The 14,461-nt window shown below is 40.9% G+C and overlaps 1 protein-coding gene across 2 annotated transcripts; it reads right to left on the bottom strand.

Annotated features, from left to right (window-relative positions):
• Positions 1-1,339: 1,339 nt before the first annotated feature.
• Positions 1,340-12,869, bottom strand: mpzl1l (myelin protein zero-like 1 like). Of its 2 annotated transcripts, XM_029520083.1 has the most exons (6): positions 12,737-12,869; positions 9,711-9,892; positions 6,440-6,650; positions 4,777-4,906; positions 3,231-3,336; positions 1,340-2,428 (listed from the first exon to the last, which is right to left on the bottom strand). In XM_029520083.1, exons 1-6 carry the CDS (start codon positions 12,807-12,809, stop codon positions 2,333-2,335), a joined length of 798 nt encoding a protein of 265 aa, XP_029375943.1. In that variant the 5' UTR covers positions 12,810-12,869; the 3' UTR covers positions 1,340-2,332. The 2 variants fall into 2 exon arrangements, with proteins under 2 accessions (XP_029375943.1, XP_029375944.1); XM_029520084.1 differs by lacking the exon at positions 3,231-3,336.
• Between the last annotated feature and the right edge of the window lie 1,592 nt (positions 12,870-14,461).

Here is a 14,461-nt window from a genome sequence, read left to right as displayed (position 1 = left end):
GAATGGGTTACAGTAAACAGCACTATATCTTACAAGAGCAAGAAATATATACACATACTGATCAACGTGGAAAAGTTACTGCATTTAGAATCACAAGCTGAAGCTGAAGGCTTTTAAGACTGGTAGCAACACAAATATCATTCTCATAGGTAACCAAACCGTCAACAAAACAATTATATAAATTTGGCTTTTAAATGCTTCAAGACCAAAAAATGAAAATCATACAAATGTGGAATGCATGTTAAAGCTTAAAAGCATCTGAAAAGAACATCTTATCTAATATTACGGCTGATATTAGACATTTGGCCCATTATTTTTGAAAGGAAAAAGAGCTTTACATAATAATAGATGGAAAAAAAAGATGGATATTTTTAGAATAATGGTTGTTATGTTAGTAAATTGCATGCAAACAGTGTATTTAGCGTTTCTTTTTGTCCAATGAAGAAGAGCTCCCATGTCATTTCACCTCAGTTGAACTTTTTTTTTCCTTTTAAATATGTTTAATTCAAAATGACTCAAAATGAACAAAATCACCAAACTTTGCTTGTTGTTAGTAGAAATCATTCTTAAAGCCGAGCCGAGGTTTCACTGCCCTCGTAATTATCTGCACTTCTGTATTTTTATCTTTTAAAAGGTGCACAGATGTTTAGACAAGAGCATATTCAACTGAGGTGCAAGTCGAGGGAGAGGCAGTCTTTTTAAAAAAATTTAAAAAAGGTACCATTACAACATGCCAGACACCTACAGAGAACTGAAGCATTCACAGTAACACAACGTCAGACGGTTTTCTTCTGCTTTACAACAAGCTGACGAGTACCAAGTTCAGCTCGTGGATGTCGTTACAACTGCATGCAAAGTTACTGAGGCAATGTTGAATCTGAAGTCTACATTAAATCATCGTCAGCCCCCCCCCTCCCCGCCGCAAATGGAAGTGTCCCCACGGTGGAGATGAACGCCGGCTTCGCTGCGCTGTTGCACCAGCTGCAAGTTCAAACCATCAGGGTCAGAAACTCGACTGATCTGACTGTAATATACCGTGAAGCTTAGTTTTACAGTATTTCCTGGATTAGATGCGATCACTTAATGTGTTTGGGAGTGATAATAAAAATCCCACCGCATCTTTGGTGAGTCCTGATTTAGCGTCGCTGAGGAAGAGTAGATTAAAAAGACTGATGAATTCATTTTCTTAGACATTTACAACGAGAGCTCGTCGATGGTCGGCTGAAAAATGTTTTTTTGTTCGTGGTGGTTGACATTTATACAGCCAGGATGGCTGATAAATGACGACAACAGACAGTAAACTTTGTCACACAAATGTGTCATCACACAGTGAGCTCAGATGTGAGAAGACACTGTTAGTCTTCTCACTCGATTCATTTCAATTAACATATGAATCATCTTTTTTTTTTTTTTTAAATCAACTACATTTTTTGGGTTGTGTTTGTTTTTGTAATTATTTTGGCCACAAGAGGCACAAAAGTACAGGAATCCATTCGTTTTGTGTGATTTTACATTCTAGGTTGGCAGGAAATCTTCTCCAATTAAATATATTTTAGCTAAAATAAATAAAAAAATCTGTTTCTATTTTATCTATTTATATAGCACCTTTCGTTAAGTTACCAAGCGCTTTTCAGAATGAAGAAACCTGAATTAAAAACCAGCAACAAAAAAAACGACAGTAATATCACACCATATGACAAATGAAATCAAACAACATGAAGACTTCTTCATTGTTGCACTTTAACCTCTTGTGGCTGAAATGACTGTTACAAAAAAAGTTTTGGGCCTCTTCCGTTGTCACAACTGTGCCAAAAACAATCAAATATACTTTAGATATGTTGGAAAAGTCAAGTTTCTGTGTGAAGCTACTTATTTTTCTGTAGCTGTGACAGTTCGAGCTGACTCAGCTGGTGCAGCAGCCCGCAGAGCCATGTTAGGCACAAAGTTCCAACAATTCAAAGAAATATTCTTACACGTGGAATGATATCAATGAAGGCATTGTCATTTTTACATTGATCCCTGTTCTGGAGAACATTTTCAAGGCTGATGTGATGGAATGATGTAGTATTGTTTCTTTTTTTTTGGCTCGTTTTCTTTTTTTGTGTATGTGTTTACAATAAAGTACAAGGAGACATTACTTTATCATATTACCATCATGCTTTTAGTGGACAAGAGATGGAAAAAAAAAAATAATAAAAAAAAATGTAATCAAAAATAAAACTGCATCATTATGTCCCTGTTGAAATAATCCCACCCATCCCAAGAGCAGCTGATAAAGAGGTCTGATACTTTACTGTGTTTTACTTATATTTTTTTGGTCCCCAGTTCCTCTTCAGTTTTTACGGATGTCAGCGTAGACCACTGGCTCCATCTTATGGAACGAGTTTTTGCTGCCTGAGTGATCCAACTGGGCGTATATCACCGGGCCCTGGAACACAACGAGAGATGGAAAAAGCGTGTAGTGAGAGAGCGACACCAATAAATCTGGGAAAAAGCAGAGCATCCTCTTCGTCTCATCTCTGAAGTCAGTGCTGGTAAATAATTCATCACTTTTTGAAAGTCTCATGCAACTGAAGATTCAAGAACGTCCAGATTGTGTTTTTGTTTTAAAATTCGTCTCTTTACTGCCACGTTTACTGCTGTGCTGCTTTATGCCGTTGACTTATATCCGGAGTTGGAGCGTGTTTAAAACAGTTTCAGCGGCCGTGTTGTCGTCTGGGCGGGCAAAACCCGATGAGCTTCAACTACCAGGGATGAAACATGAAGTCTTTGTTGTCTTTTTGGCAGCTCTTGTTCTGTCTGACGCTGCATTCCAACACCACAACTGTTGCAATACAGAGTTGACAGTCTGTTTTATGTTGACATTGGTTGGTCATGTATATAAGTGTATGTGTGTGGGTGTAGTATGGACAAAGATATTTTCTGATGCCGATAGAACCCGTTTAATTTTTTTCTTAGTGTGGATGTTCCTTCAAGAAGAGAGTTTGACTCTGACAGTAAAACAGCAAATAAAACCTTCTCATGCAAACAGTTGGTTGGTTAAATTAGAGCTGAAGCAATTAGTTTGTTAAAGCTATTAGTCCGTTTCCGAAGAGCACATTTGGATACTAGTTATCTGCACTATACATTTTTATGATTAAACCTGAACCAAATGCTCTTTATCACTTTACACAACACTGTGCCAGTAAAGTGGTGGCAGCCTGTGCATTTCTTGGTCCCCCAGCTCCTACCTGTAGTGGACCCAAGGGAATGGTACTCTTGGAGCCCTCCATGCCAGACTCCACCTTCTTTCGTGGCTGCGGAGCCTGAGAGCTCACACTTTCCAAGGATGTGCATCTAGTTTAGGATTTACGAATTGCCATGGTGTCGAGCAAACCGTTGGTGCACAGTCAACACACAAATGGATGGGACACAAGACAAAAATAAAACAATGAGAGATGAGAGTACATGAAGCACTGAAGGCAAACAGAGTGAATGACAGCTCCCAGCGGTTGGACTGAGGTAATGGAGGTGGCGGCCCACTCTGCGAGGACGCGACAGGATTTAAAGTCGTATCGAACTGGTGCATCTTCTCAAACCAGAAAATCTGCAAAATCTTTACAATCAAAACATGCTCAGATCTTCATCTGTGTTACAGTGATGAAGAGACAAAAGTGATGTTTAGTCATAAGAGAGCTGTGATTTCTTCATCTCCATATCGAAAACATCTTTCACACATTCACAGTTTATGATGCTAACGGCAGTCAGAGGTTAGTAAAGAAGTCAGGCCTCTGATCGGTTGGAGATCATTAGTTCACATGAAGAGGAGACAGAAAAACTGTTCAGTGAGTGGAGATGATTTCATTCTGTGGTTAACAATTCTGTTCATGTGTCAACCGTTAGTTCACCTCAAAAAACAAAAAAACCCACCACCTTACAACAGTTAATGCAGAGAAAGAGGCTGTTTCACTGAGAACCCCGAGCTCATTAAATCCACAAACTGTGGCCACATTTCTCGTGTCATTTCGAAGTGACTGAGCAAAGTCAACAAAAGGTCTGGCCACGCATCTGTTGACTAATCATTTTTAAAAAGCTGGTGATGAAGATGCATTAATGAGAGAAGGACGAAGGACAATGAGCAGACGACAGCCTGTTAAGATGACAATAAACTACCAGATGATGTTAAACTAAAGAACTGGCACCGGTGCAAACAGGAAACCCCAAATCAGCCAGCTACATGCTAAGTTATGGCCGCTGCAACATTCATGGGTTTAATACGTTTTCGCAGCCCAAGCCCAAAACGAAGACACAGATAAACACAGAGAGAGCGAAGCCCCCGGCCCCAATCACAGAGAGTTAGACTGGAGTGGAAAGCGTAGAAAAGGTTAGGATTCAGGAACACACCTCCTGCACAAAGTCTGCCTGCTGGACTTACCTCACATTTCAACACAAGATTCACTTTTAGATAACGGCTTCTCTCTGATGCGGCCTCGTCACATTTCTCAGTTAAAATTCATCACTCGGGAAAAGACTAATCTCAGATGCTACTCATTTTGGTTTAATCTTCTGAAATAATATTTCTTTAGCATTAATTTTACGGCTGGTAATGATCAAATAAAGCTGTGAACAGCTAAACATGAGCAGGTTACTTGTGTTCTGGTAGATTTTAATGACGTTTCACATAAAACCAGTTTGAATTTTCTGAGTGTTATTGAATAAAACCCTGTTTATTCCCTTCTGATTGGTATTCTGCTGTCATGTTACTGTCGTGGTGGGAACAAGTAAGGAAACACTCACCCTTCATAATCATGGCGGTTGTGAAGGACCCTCATGACAATGCAGGCACCTACAGCGATGAGGATGAGCAGGATTAAAACGCCGCACACTGCTCCGATTATAAGGTGGGTGTTGGTGTGAGGAAGCGATTCTGGAAACAACAAACGCACAACGAGGTCATCCAGCTGAACAATGAGGATGCTGATGTGGAGGACATTTTTTTAATCTCTTGAACTGAGTTCATTGTGAATCTTAAACGTCTTGGAGTCTGTTCATTCAGTTTCATTTTTGTCTTTGTCTTCAGGTCCGGTGCGTTTCATTTCTCATTTTATTTTGTCCTTTTGTGCTGATTTGTGGTTCATCAGTGGGACTTTAAGATGCATCAGGAAGCTCAGAAAGCTCAGAAAAGCCCTCAGACTGGGATGTTGAGGATTTGGTAACACAACCCACTGCCAGGGCGCCTGCAGTTTGTAATGTGACTGCTGGCCATCCTGCTTGTTTGAAGAAGAGGAGAAGGTGGAGCTACACCTGTTTGATAGAGGATAAACTCCCACCTGGAGGGAGGAGCCACACCAGGTGACGACAAGCCATCACACGCACACATGAGCTTTATGTAACTGGAAACAAACAACAGGAGTGAACCTGTGTGACCTCTCTGAGCTGCAGGGGCTTTAATAGAGCAAGTAAAAAAGACCTCTTGGTGTTTGTTAAACTGCCAGGTGTGTGAGGAGCTCAAACGTTTATTTCAGAATAGCCGGACTGTGACATCGGCGTTCATTTGCAGCTCAAAATTTACAAATCATTAATAAACTGAAGACAGCAAGGTGATAGAAAGTTATGTTTTTTAGGGAGAGCTGAATCACGTGTTTCATTTCAAGACCGAAAGATCTGTAGAATAACAACATCACAGTGTTTTTAAAAATAAAAATATTGCTCTTTCACTAAAATCTGCAGACTCTTTCCCTTCTACATTTAAAATTGGGTCCTGAGAGACACGGGCCTTTCATTTTCCACGTCTGAGGATTTGGGTTTAAAGATGACTAAACTGCGACTAAAAGCATAATCCTTCTTGGTTTACAAATAGATTTGAAGCATTTAAGCATAAACCATGAATTTAACGTGTGGTTTTCATTCATCCTGAATGGTGCCGCCCGCCCACTACGTCCTGCTCAGTTATGCCTGATGATACTTAACAGATTATGAACTTTGTGTCAGAGAAACGGCCCCTCTCTGCCTGGAGACGGCACAAAGAGGCAGACTATCCATTCAGACTGCAGCACAGTGTTTTCACAGCTCTGCTGTGTGTGCAGTCATTGGGTGGATGAACACAACCGACAGCAGTCTGATCAAGGCCAAGAAGAAGCTGTATTTTTCTATTCCATAATTTTTACCTGTTGAATAAAAATAATAAATACACTTAAAGCATTTAGTCAAGGCATTTTATGAAGGTGTTTTTAGATGATAGATGTTGACTTTTTCCTTATTTGCAATAGATAAATTCTGTAAAACAGATTAACCAGATGAAAGTCCAACACAGAAAGTTCCCCTCACGTATTTGGGTTGTTTCTATCTATCTGATCAGTTCTGCCCATTCTTTGGAGCAGTAACGATGAAAAAATCAGCTCTAAATATCTGATTGTCCTGAGTTGAGTGTATCAGCGTGAAAACCGATCTGAGCACTCACCTTTCAGGACGACCCTGAGCTCTGTCCGGGCCGGTGTTCCCATCACGTCCGGTGGGTTCTTCACGTCGCAGAAAAAAGTACCGTTGTCGCTGAACTGAGCCGGACTCAGCTGTATGGACACGTCCTTCTTGTTGATGTCGCCAATAAACTGCACCCTGTCTTTGAACTCCTCTAGTCCTGGGAATCCTTTCCCGTTGGCAAAATAGTAAATCTGCCAAAAAAAAGATAAATCTGGTCAAACCATCGCTGCTGGAAAATAAAAGTGAGTCGTTTAAAAATAAAACAGAAATATTCACAGCTGAAGGACAGAGAAATGAAAACGAGGACTTTAACTAAAATACAAAGTGAGCTCTGTCTTCATTGCCGCATAAGCAGACATTTAATCCTGTAAATCATGTCAGCGGGCACAACACCAGGACACTGAAACTAACCGGAGCAGCTGAAAGAAATCCAGCCATGTTTCCTTTCTTAATCGCACCTGTCCTTTTCCTGCTGCAACATGTCAAAAAAAAAAACAGGCCGAGAGAAAACAGCAACGCACGAGTTTCCACTGAAACGTGTCAAATTGTTCCCGAAACTCAAAGCGCACAGACATCACCAACGACTGCCGTTAGAAAAGTTCGAAATCAGGGAGGGCTGATTAGAGGCACTGTGATGGAAGTCATGATAAAAGTATAACCTGGCGTTATTTCAACACAACACATCCCTTATGATGTAAAGCACACAAAGCTATCACACACATTTAAGAAAATGTCCACAATTCAATTCCATCTGGACGATTTGATTTGTAGGCCGGGCAGATTCTGTATCACCACAACGCAAAACACTGCAGCTCCTGCAAGCCCAATATGGAAACTGACCGTTTTGTGATTTCTAAAAACCTTTTAATGAACTGTTCAGAGGATGCAACATAAAATAATCAGGCCTCATCCTCTCTCGATCTTTTCCTCCCACTCACACTAGACAGACACATGAAAGTCAACCAACACGTCTGATTTTTCATTTTCATGTCTTCGTCTTTGAACGGGTTCAGCACAGCGTCGCTTTGTCACTCACCTACTGCTGCTGAGTAAATGAGCAGAGGGCCCTGTTGTTAAAAATAAAAGTATTTGATTCAAGTGTCCTCAGCAGTGCAGCGGCTCTGGTTCGTATGTGGAGACAGAAGCCGTGTCCTTGTTACTGTGCAAACAGAACTATATTTTATATTGTCGACGTTTTATTTTCCCACAATCTGAGGACAATGACAAAGTGGCTCAATATCACCTCACATTACTTTAACAGGGAGAACAGGAAGGGTGAAAGTGGATTATTCAAACCGCAGAAGCTGTAATTCTTCTGATGAAAGTACGTGTCGCTACAGTGTTGGACTTTCTGGTCCTACAGGATCACCTCGGCCTACAAATCACATCCTGCAGACTTGAAGGAGAATTTCTGTTTGGTATCAGACCAACAGTCAACCGAGACGTCACCCACTGCTCATTCAGTCTGTCAATCACACCATAGCCCCACCCCAAAAATCTATGCCCTTCTTTCTGTTCTATGTTCCTCTAAATTAGACCATAATTTAAATATGAACATCATGTTGGATTGAAAGCTCGAAAATAAATTTATCAATAAAAAGTTTATTGAGCTAATAAATCAAAGGAGAAGTTGGGCCATTTTCCCATAACCTTCAACACAATCAGAAGTGTAGTCACCTTCTATTGGTCATTAGTCAGAATGTCAGATTTAAAGAATCTCATGTTTACAAGATGCAAAACACAAACTTTCATCTCAAATCACAATATCAGCAAAAAGTTCTTTTTCATATTGTGTAGGTGTTCCTCATATCATACACCACCACGTATCAACACACACAAAGCTGCAACAACACAACTGCAACAATAGAGAGGAAGACGGGAGTGTCATCCAGAACTGCCAGAAAAGCTCACAGCTGTGTCAGCAAAACAGGGGAATCTGCCCTCACTGGGCGGCTTTTGAAATTCCAGGTCTTTTTAGTAAAGACCTCTGTCCTCTGCAACAACATTGTTAACAACAACAACAACAACAACAAAAAAAAACCAAACAAACAAACAACAAAGGATGAAAACTGTGAAACACATCAGGAATGAGATGGACGTGCCGATGTCTGAGAAATTAACACAATTACAGTTTTCATTGTTTAAATGAGCAATTTAACATTAAAATAGAGACACAAAGTTGTCTTCTTTAAGTTGCTACGTGTTTTTTGTTGCCTGTTTTTAGGTCAATGACTTTTGAATTGTGAGTGTCAAAACACAACTGTATTCATATTAAAATGATCACAGGGAAAGCTACACTCTTCTCTTCACACACAGAAAGGTTTTCTTTCAGGGTGGGCGACCGAAAGTGCAAGAAAACTGTGAGAGTACATTTTGCCAACTCACTGCGGTTTGTTTATCAGTTGTGACTGATAATTACAATCTCTACAGCAACGCTGGTATATTTAGGGTTAGGGTAGGAGATGGCAGCAGACAGGAAGGCCCCCGCCCAGCCCGACAAACAGGACAGTACGCTGGTGACGGGACATGATCTACAAAAAACAGTCCGACTCAACAAAACTCATCTTTAATTCCTTTTAAATGTGAAACCTTTGGAGCAGCTATTGTTTTTATTTGATTAAATATTCAATGTGACCATAAGTCTCTGATTAGCAGGGTGACAGGACCACAATTGTATGCTGAAGACGGTTGTATGCACTCGACAGGCCATCTGAACGGTTTGAAAATGATAACAGTTAACTTCGTGATTCATTTTTGCCAGAAACAAACAAATCTTCTTTGCTGTGAGTGGGTGTGCCAAATATACACACGTGTATGGCGACTCTACAGCTCTCATTTGAAATCCTGTGTTTACTCAGAGCTGTTGGTCTGATACAAGAGTGAGAGAAATATCAGGGACACTAAAACACCTCATGGGATAATATTACAATAACAATACAAAATAAATAGATGAATGCAAACAGGACAAGTGTACAAATATACAGAGCTGTAGGGGAAAGGAGAGGAAGAATGGAAACATCACATAAATACAAGAATGAATTCAAAGTGCTGCAGATTAAAAGCATCATTAAATAATGTGATATAGCGTATAAATCTGTTCTTGGCACAAAGAATGTCATGACAATGAGCAGAAGCCGCGAGCAACAGCTGAGGCCTTTCTTCATGTGTCAGTGCAAATAAAACAATCGCAGGAAAACATCCTGGAGCTGTGGGAAATCTTCCTGCGGCGGAAAAAACCAGTCAGGACTTACCGAGTACGGCGACGTGGAGAACTTATTGTCAGGCTGGTTCGACTGAAAACTCCAGGTCACGGAGGCGCTGCTGCTGACCACTTCGCTGGACTTGAAGGTGCACCGCAGGACTCCCGTGGTGCCGTTGGGCATCATTACCTCAGGGTCGGCGTATATTTCGATGGCTGATGTAGGTCTCGTACCTGCAAAACAAATAAGTCAGTATTTTAAGGTTTTAAACACACGGTAGTGCACCGGCATTGGGGAGGAGCATCACAAAACGTAACTGTAAATGCAGGATGAACATATTGAAAAGACCCTGCAGGGGGCTGCATTCGGGCAGCAGGGACATGAAATATGATCCAAGCAGTCCTGTTTGTAAAACAGAACCAGAACTTCAGGGTTTTGTTGCAAAACCTCTTTCATAAATCCTACTTAAGACACTTAAGTCACTAAATCAAACCTCTGCCACAGTGCAGCTAGTTTATTTTTGAAAACGTTGATTATCTATGTTTTAGCAAACACAATTTCCCAAAAGCCCCAGACATTTGTAGGCTAAGTGTCACAGTTTGAAGGTGAAAGAATGGTTAAATCTATCAAGTCGTCAAAGTACTTTGTTTTTTCTTACTGGTGACTTATCAATAAACCATTTCACGGCAAACAGCTGACACTGTCTCATGGTTGTCAACAGCTGCACGAATGTAAAATGTGTCCGCATGTGTCTGAATTATTAATAATACGCCTTGATTCACTGAGCCCAACCCTGAGATGACTTAATTCACTCCCTCTGATAAACAGCATGAAGTTACAGCTGCAGTGAGAACTGAGGTTGGAGGTTGATGTTCCTGCATGTCACTGAAATGTTTCCTCCAACTGAAGCTGTTTGACTTAACAAACTTTCTCCTTTTGTCCGTGTCTCGTGGAAGATTTGTCGCTACCTTGTTGTTTTTGGCTGGATGGGATCAGTGCTGTGCGAGCAAACGTCCATGTCACCGACAGACGGACACTGCTGGTCAGCCAGCCCCGTGCTGGGAGTTTCCCTGTTGACTGGTGTTTCTATGAGAGGGGTGTTCAAAGCCTCTCGTGTAGCAGTGATATTTGTTTACAGTATTTAAAGACACAATCACAGAAGTATAACAGGTTTTAGTCTGGTCTTATTTTAGCACTTCAGGTTCAGTTGTTGCTGGCCAACTGTGAGCTGAATGTAATGGTATAGACAACCTCTACAAAACTGCACCTAATGGGCTCTCGACAATCTCAAACAACAAATCAACATTATATCTGCAACTAGTTGCTTTTTTTTTTTTATTATACTGTGCAGGTGACCATGTTACTGTGCGGACTGCAGCAGATAAGGCTGCAAAAATAAAACCCTGTTTTTATTACTGTCTATTCTCCTCATAGTTTCACTTTGATTCATCTGTTTGCCTTAAAAAACAGGGCAGATCCCCCTGTAACTTCAAAAAGCCCAAGGCCTTTATTCGCATTGTCAAGAGCAGTGAAACATCCTCACGTTAAGCATACAGGAGACTAACAAATATTTGGCCTTTTGTATTGAGCAAAGAAAAAATTATTGTTAAGAGAAAGCTCTAAAAACAGGATGGAAAAAGAACCTTTCCTGTGTAGGACTGAGTTTACAATCACAAAGTAAAACCGATGAATAACCTGTCCAGCACGCTCACTTCATGTTGCCTTGAAAAGGTTTTGTACAAAAACACACATCTTTGAAAACTCGCACACCTTATTTTCATCAAGAACAAGATGCAACAGACGCTCAGAGATCTAATTCTGCATAATGAAACGTCACAGAGGTTTTAATTCATGCAAATATGGCACATTTAAACACGGAAGGGAGCTGATAAGGACAGTAGACGGTTATGAAGATAATTTCACCATAAAAAAAAACAAAAAAAAAGAAGGAAGCGTTTTTGTCATCCATTTCCTGCAGTCACATTCTATTAGCCTGAGATTCAAAGCAGACAACCACCAAGCCAGTCCACTTCTTCAAACTTCAGGCATTATTTCAACATGGCAAACAAGATTTGGCAATTTAAGCAGGTCTTGGGTAGGTTTGTGAAAAACTAGAACTTCCTTCCTGAGTCACAAGAGCCTCCAGATTATTCTACAGCAGCTGTATGATCTTCATCAGACTACCTTTTGGTGTAATGTTAGCAGCCAGGAAAAATAAAACAAATAAAAACAAAAGATCTTGTGTTTATATTGTTGAGACGCTCAAAACCACAAAACCACATGCAACTAATTTGTAATTCCAGAAACTGTACCATCTGAGTCAGGGAAAAGGTTGGTCAACAAGGGAAGGAGCTCTTTTGTGTTAGTTTGTTGTTGTTTGTTTGTTTGTTTGTTTGTTTTTGTGGGCGTTGAACCAGCCAGGACAGGAGGCCTGGATATATACTGATGTTAGTAAATTATAAAACCACTGTTGTTAATTACTGTAAATTGCGTTTTCCTGGACAGCTTACTGAAAGCGACACACAGCAGACTGCTTTTGAAAATCCGGCTCTTTAATGTGAGTTTAACCATCTAACGAAGCGGCTGCACGGCAGATCGCGTCTGAAGGCGTTTTTTAAATCTGTAGAAAACACCCTTCAAATCGGCTCACACCCAGCACTCCTGGTTCTCCGTGTTTTGTCTGTATGCAGCCGTGTCAGCGGCTGGTCAGCCCCGCTGGGTCCCACCTTCCCCTCGCCCCGGACGCCTGCTCAAAGGGCGGCTGCCTCCGCTCCGCACCAAATCTAATTCAGATTTCAGCCGATTTAATAATTTCCCCTGAATGTTACGATGCAAACAAGCTGGTGTTTGAAGAAAGTGCTCCATCTGGGTGAATTAGCGACGAGGACGAACAAAAGGTTGTTTTTAAAAAATGAACACTGCTGATAAATAAGACGGGAAGGAGCTAAAGGGTGTAGTTAGCTTCGGTGTCTCTTTTACATGATGCGAGATAACGCTAGCTAGCTAACCTGATAAATTTGACCCAAATCAAACATTTCCGGGCGGAAAGGCGGCCTCGGTTCGGCCTCCACACTCACCTAAAACAACACAGAGCGTAAATCCGGTCAGTAAAACTCTGTTGCAGGCGGATTTGGACCATTTTGGCTCCATTATTGTGGTGTAAACAGGAGCAGTTTCTCTGATTTTTTTTTTTCCTCCTCCAAACTGTCGGCCGAGCGGGTTCTTCTTCGTGGGAAAGTTTCAGCGGCGCCGAACCGAGACGGCCGCCCCCAGCAGGTCAGTTCAGGAACTGCAGCTGGTTCTGCAGGAACTACAGGGGCTCCCTGACCCCCCCCAAATGAATGGATCTCTGCTCATTGGAGTCAATAACGAGGTATCAAACACAGAACCCCCCCCCCCCCCCCCCCGATGAATGGATCTCTTCTTATTATGGATACTTATCCTTTAGGAGGGACCTGGAGCCACAGCCGGGTCTACAGGGACTATAGGGGCTCCCTAACCCCCCCAATGAATGGATCTCTGCTCATTGGAGTCAATAACGAGGTATCAAACACAGAACCTTGCTGCTCTGAGGCAACAGCATTAACCACCAGGCCGCCCTGTTGCTTCATTGTGATGTGTATTTGACACAATAAGTTTTTTTTTTTTTTTTTATTCCTGGATTTTAGCACCAAAAAGGTTGTAAACAAACAAAAAACCGAATTTTTCAAAAGGGAGTAAATTGACTCATCTAATTTCCACATTATGACATCACTGGGTGGATTTCAGGAAATACCTTTTTTCCCCCATTTTAAACACATAACAAAAAATAAATAAATAAATAAATAAACAGCAAAAGACAAAAGTGCCATCATCTCCTAAAGGCAGATATTCTCCTTCAGAATCAGAATAACAGATCAGTCATTCATGTGAGCATGTTTCCTCCAGCACAGCGTGGTGCCCGTTTTCTAACTGATGGTAGAGAAGACCAATCAGATTTGGCTCTATTGTCTGTTTTACTCATGCTGCTTGTTGTCTAATTCTTAATGCTGGTGGGAACCCATGCAGGAAGAACGCTCGATGTGTGAGGATGCAACTCATACTTGGTGGAACAAAGAGGAATTAAAATATAAATGATTGACACGTGAAGCCAAAGCAGACATTAAACAGGCAGTCAAAAGAACTTTTCGAGAAGAGTGACCAACAACGTACTTTGTTTCAATTGTGACTTGCTTTTTGTTTCATGTTGTGCTGACATTGCCATGTCGGTGTAACATGTTGATGTGTCTGCAGTATGTTCATGGTTCTCACTGCGTCACTGAGACATAATAAACGTGGAAACATAAAAGTGGAAACATCAGAGAAACAAGATGTGCCAAAGCCATAAATGAACCAGCTGAAGTGACTATAAACATTTCCTGTTGGAAAGTTAAACAATTGGCCACAAAAGAGACGCAAAACTTATAAAAATACCCAAAACACGAGACGCTGAACAACAATGGAAAGACTCAAAACCACAATTTCTCTTTTAATCTGTGTTTTTGTGTGTTGGAGTCATTCCCTCGGGCCCCATTTCTTACGTTGGGTCTATTCTTGTTGTGCAGTACAATATTAGCCACAGCTATTTAAAGACCACAATAAACTTTACGTGAATTATTAATTTGTGATAGCTGCAGAGTTGGATTACCAACTGGGCAATGGTCCAAACTGCACCAATCAATTAGATAATCAGCTTTGACCCGTCCTCCATCCATCTCAGATGGATGCATCAAAATCTATTTTTAGTTTATTGTCAAGTAAGTTTTTAATGAAACTGCTTCAGT

The sequence above is a fragment of the Echeneis naucrates genome, chromosome 14, assembly GCF_900963305.1.
Source record: "Echeneis naucrates chromosome 14, fEcheNa1.1, whole genome shotgun sequence".
Taxonomy (NCBI): Eukaryota; Metazoa; Chordata; class Actinopteri; order Carangiformes; family Echeneidae; genus Echeneis; species Echeneis naucrates.
Note: the sequence above shows the minus strand (reverse complement) of the source record. Positions and strands in the feature narration are given on the sequence as shown.

Coding starts and splice junctions, on each gene's coding strand:
- mpzl1l (XM_029520083.1), bottom strand. CDS start 12,809: ATGGAGCCAAAATGGTCCAAATCCGCCTGCAACAGAGTTTTACTGACC. Junction 9,893..12,736: donor TACGCTCTGTGTTGTTTTAG/GTGAGTGTGGAG, acceptor TTTGTTTTGCAG/GTACGAGACCTACATCAGCC. Junction 2,429..3,230: donor TTCCCTTGGGTCCACTACAG/GTAGGAGCTGGG, acceptor GTTGTGTTCCAG/GGCCCGGTGATATACGCCCA.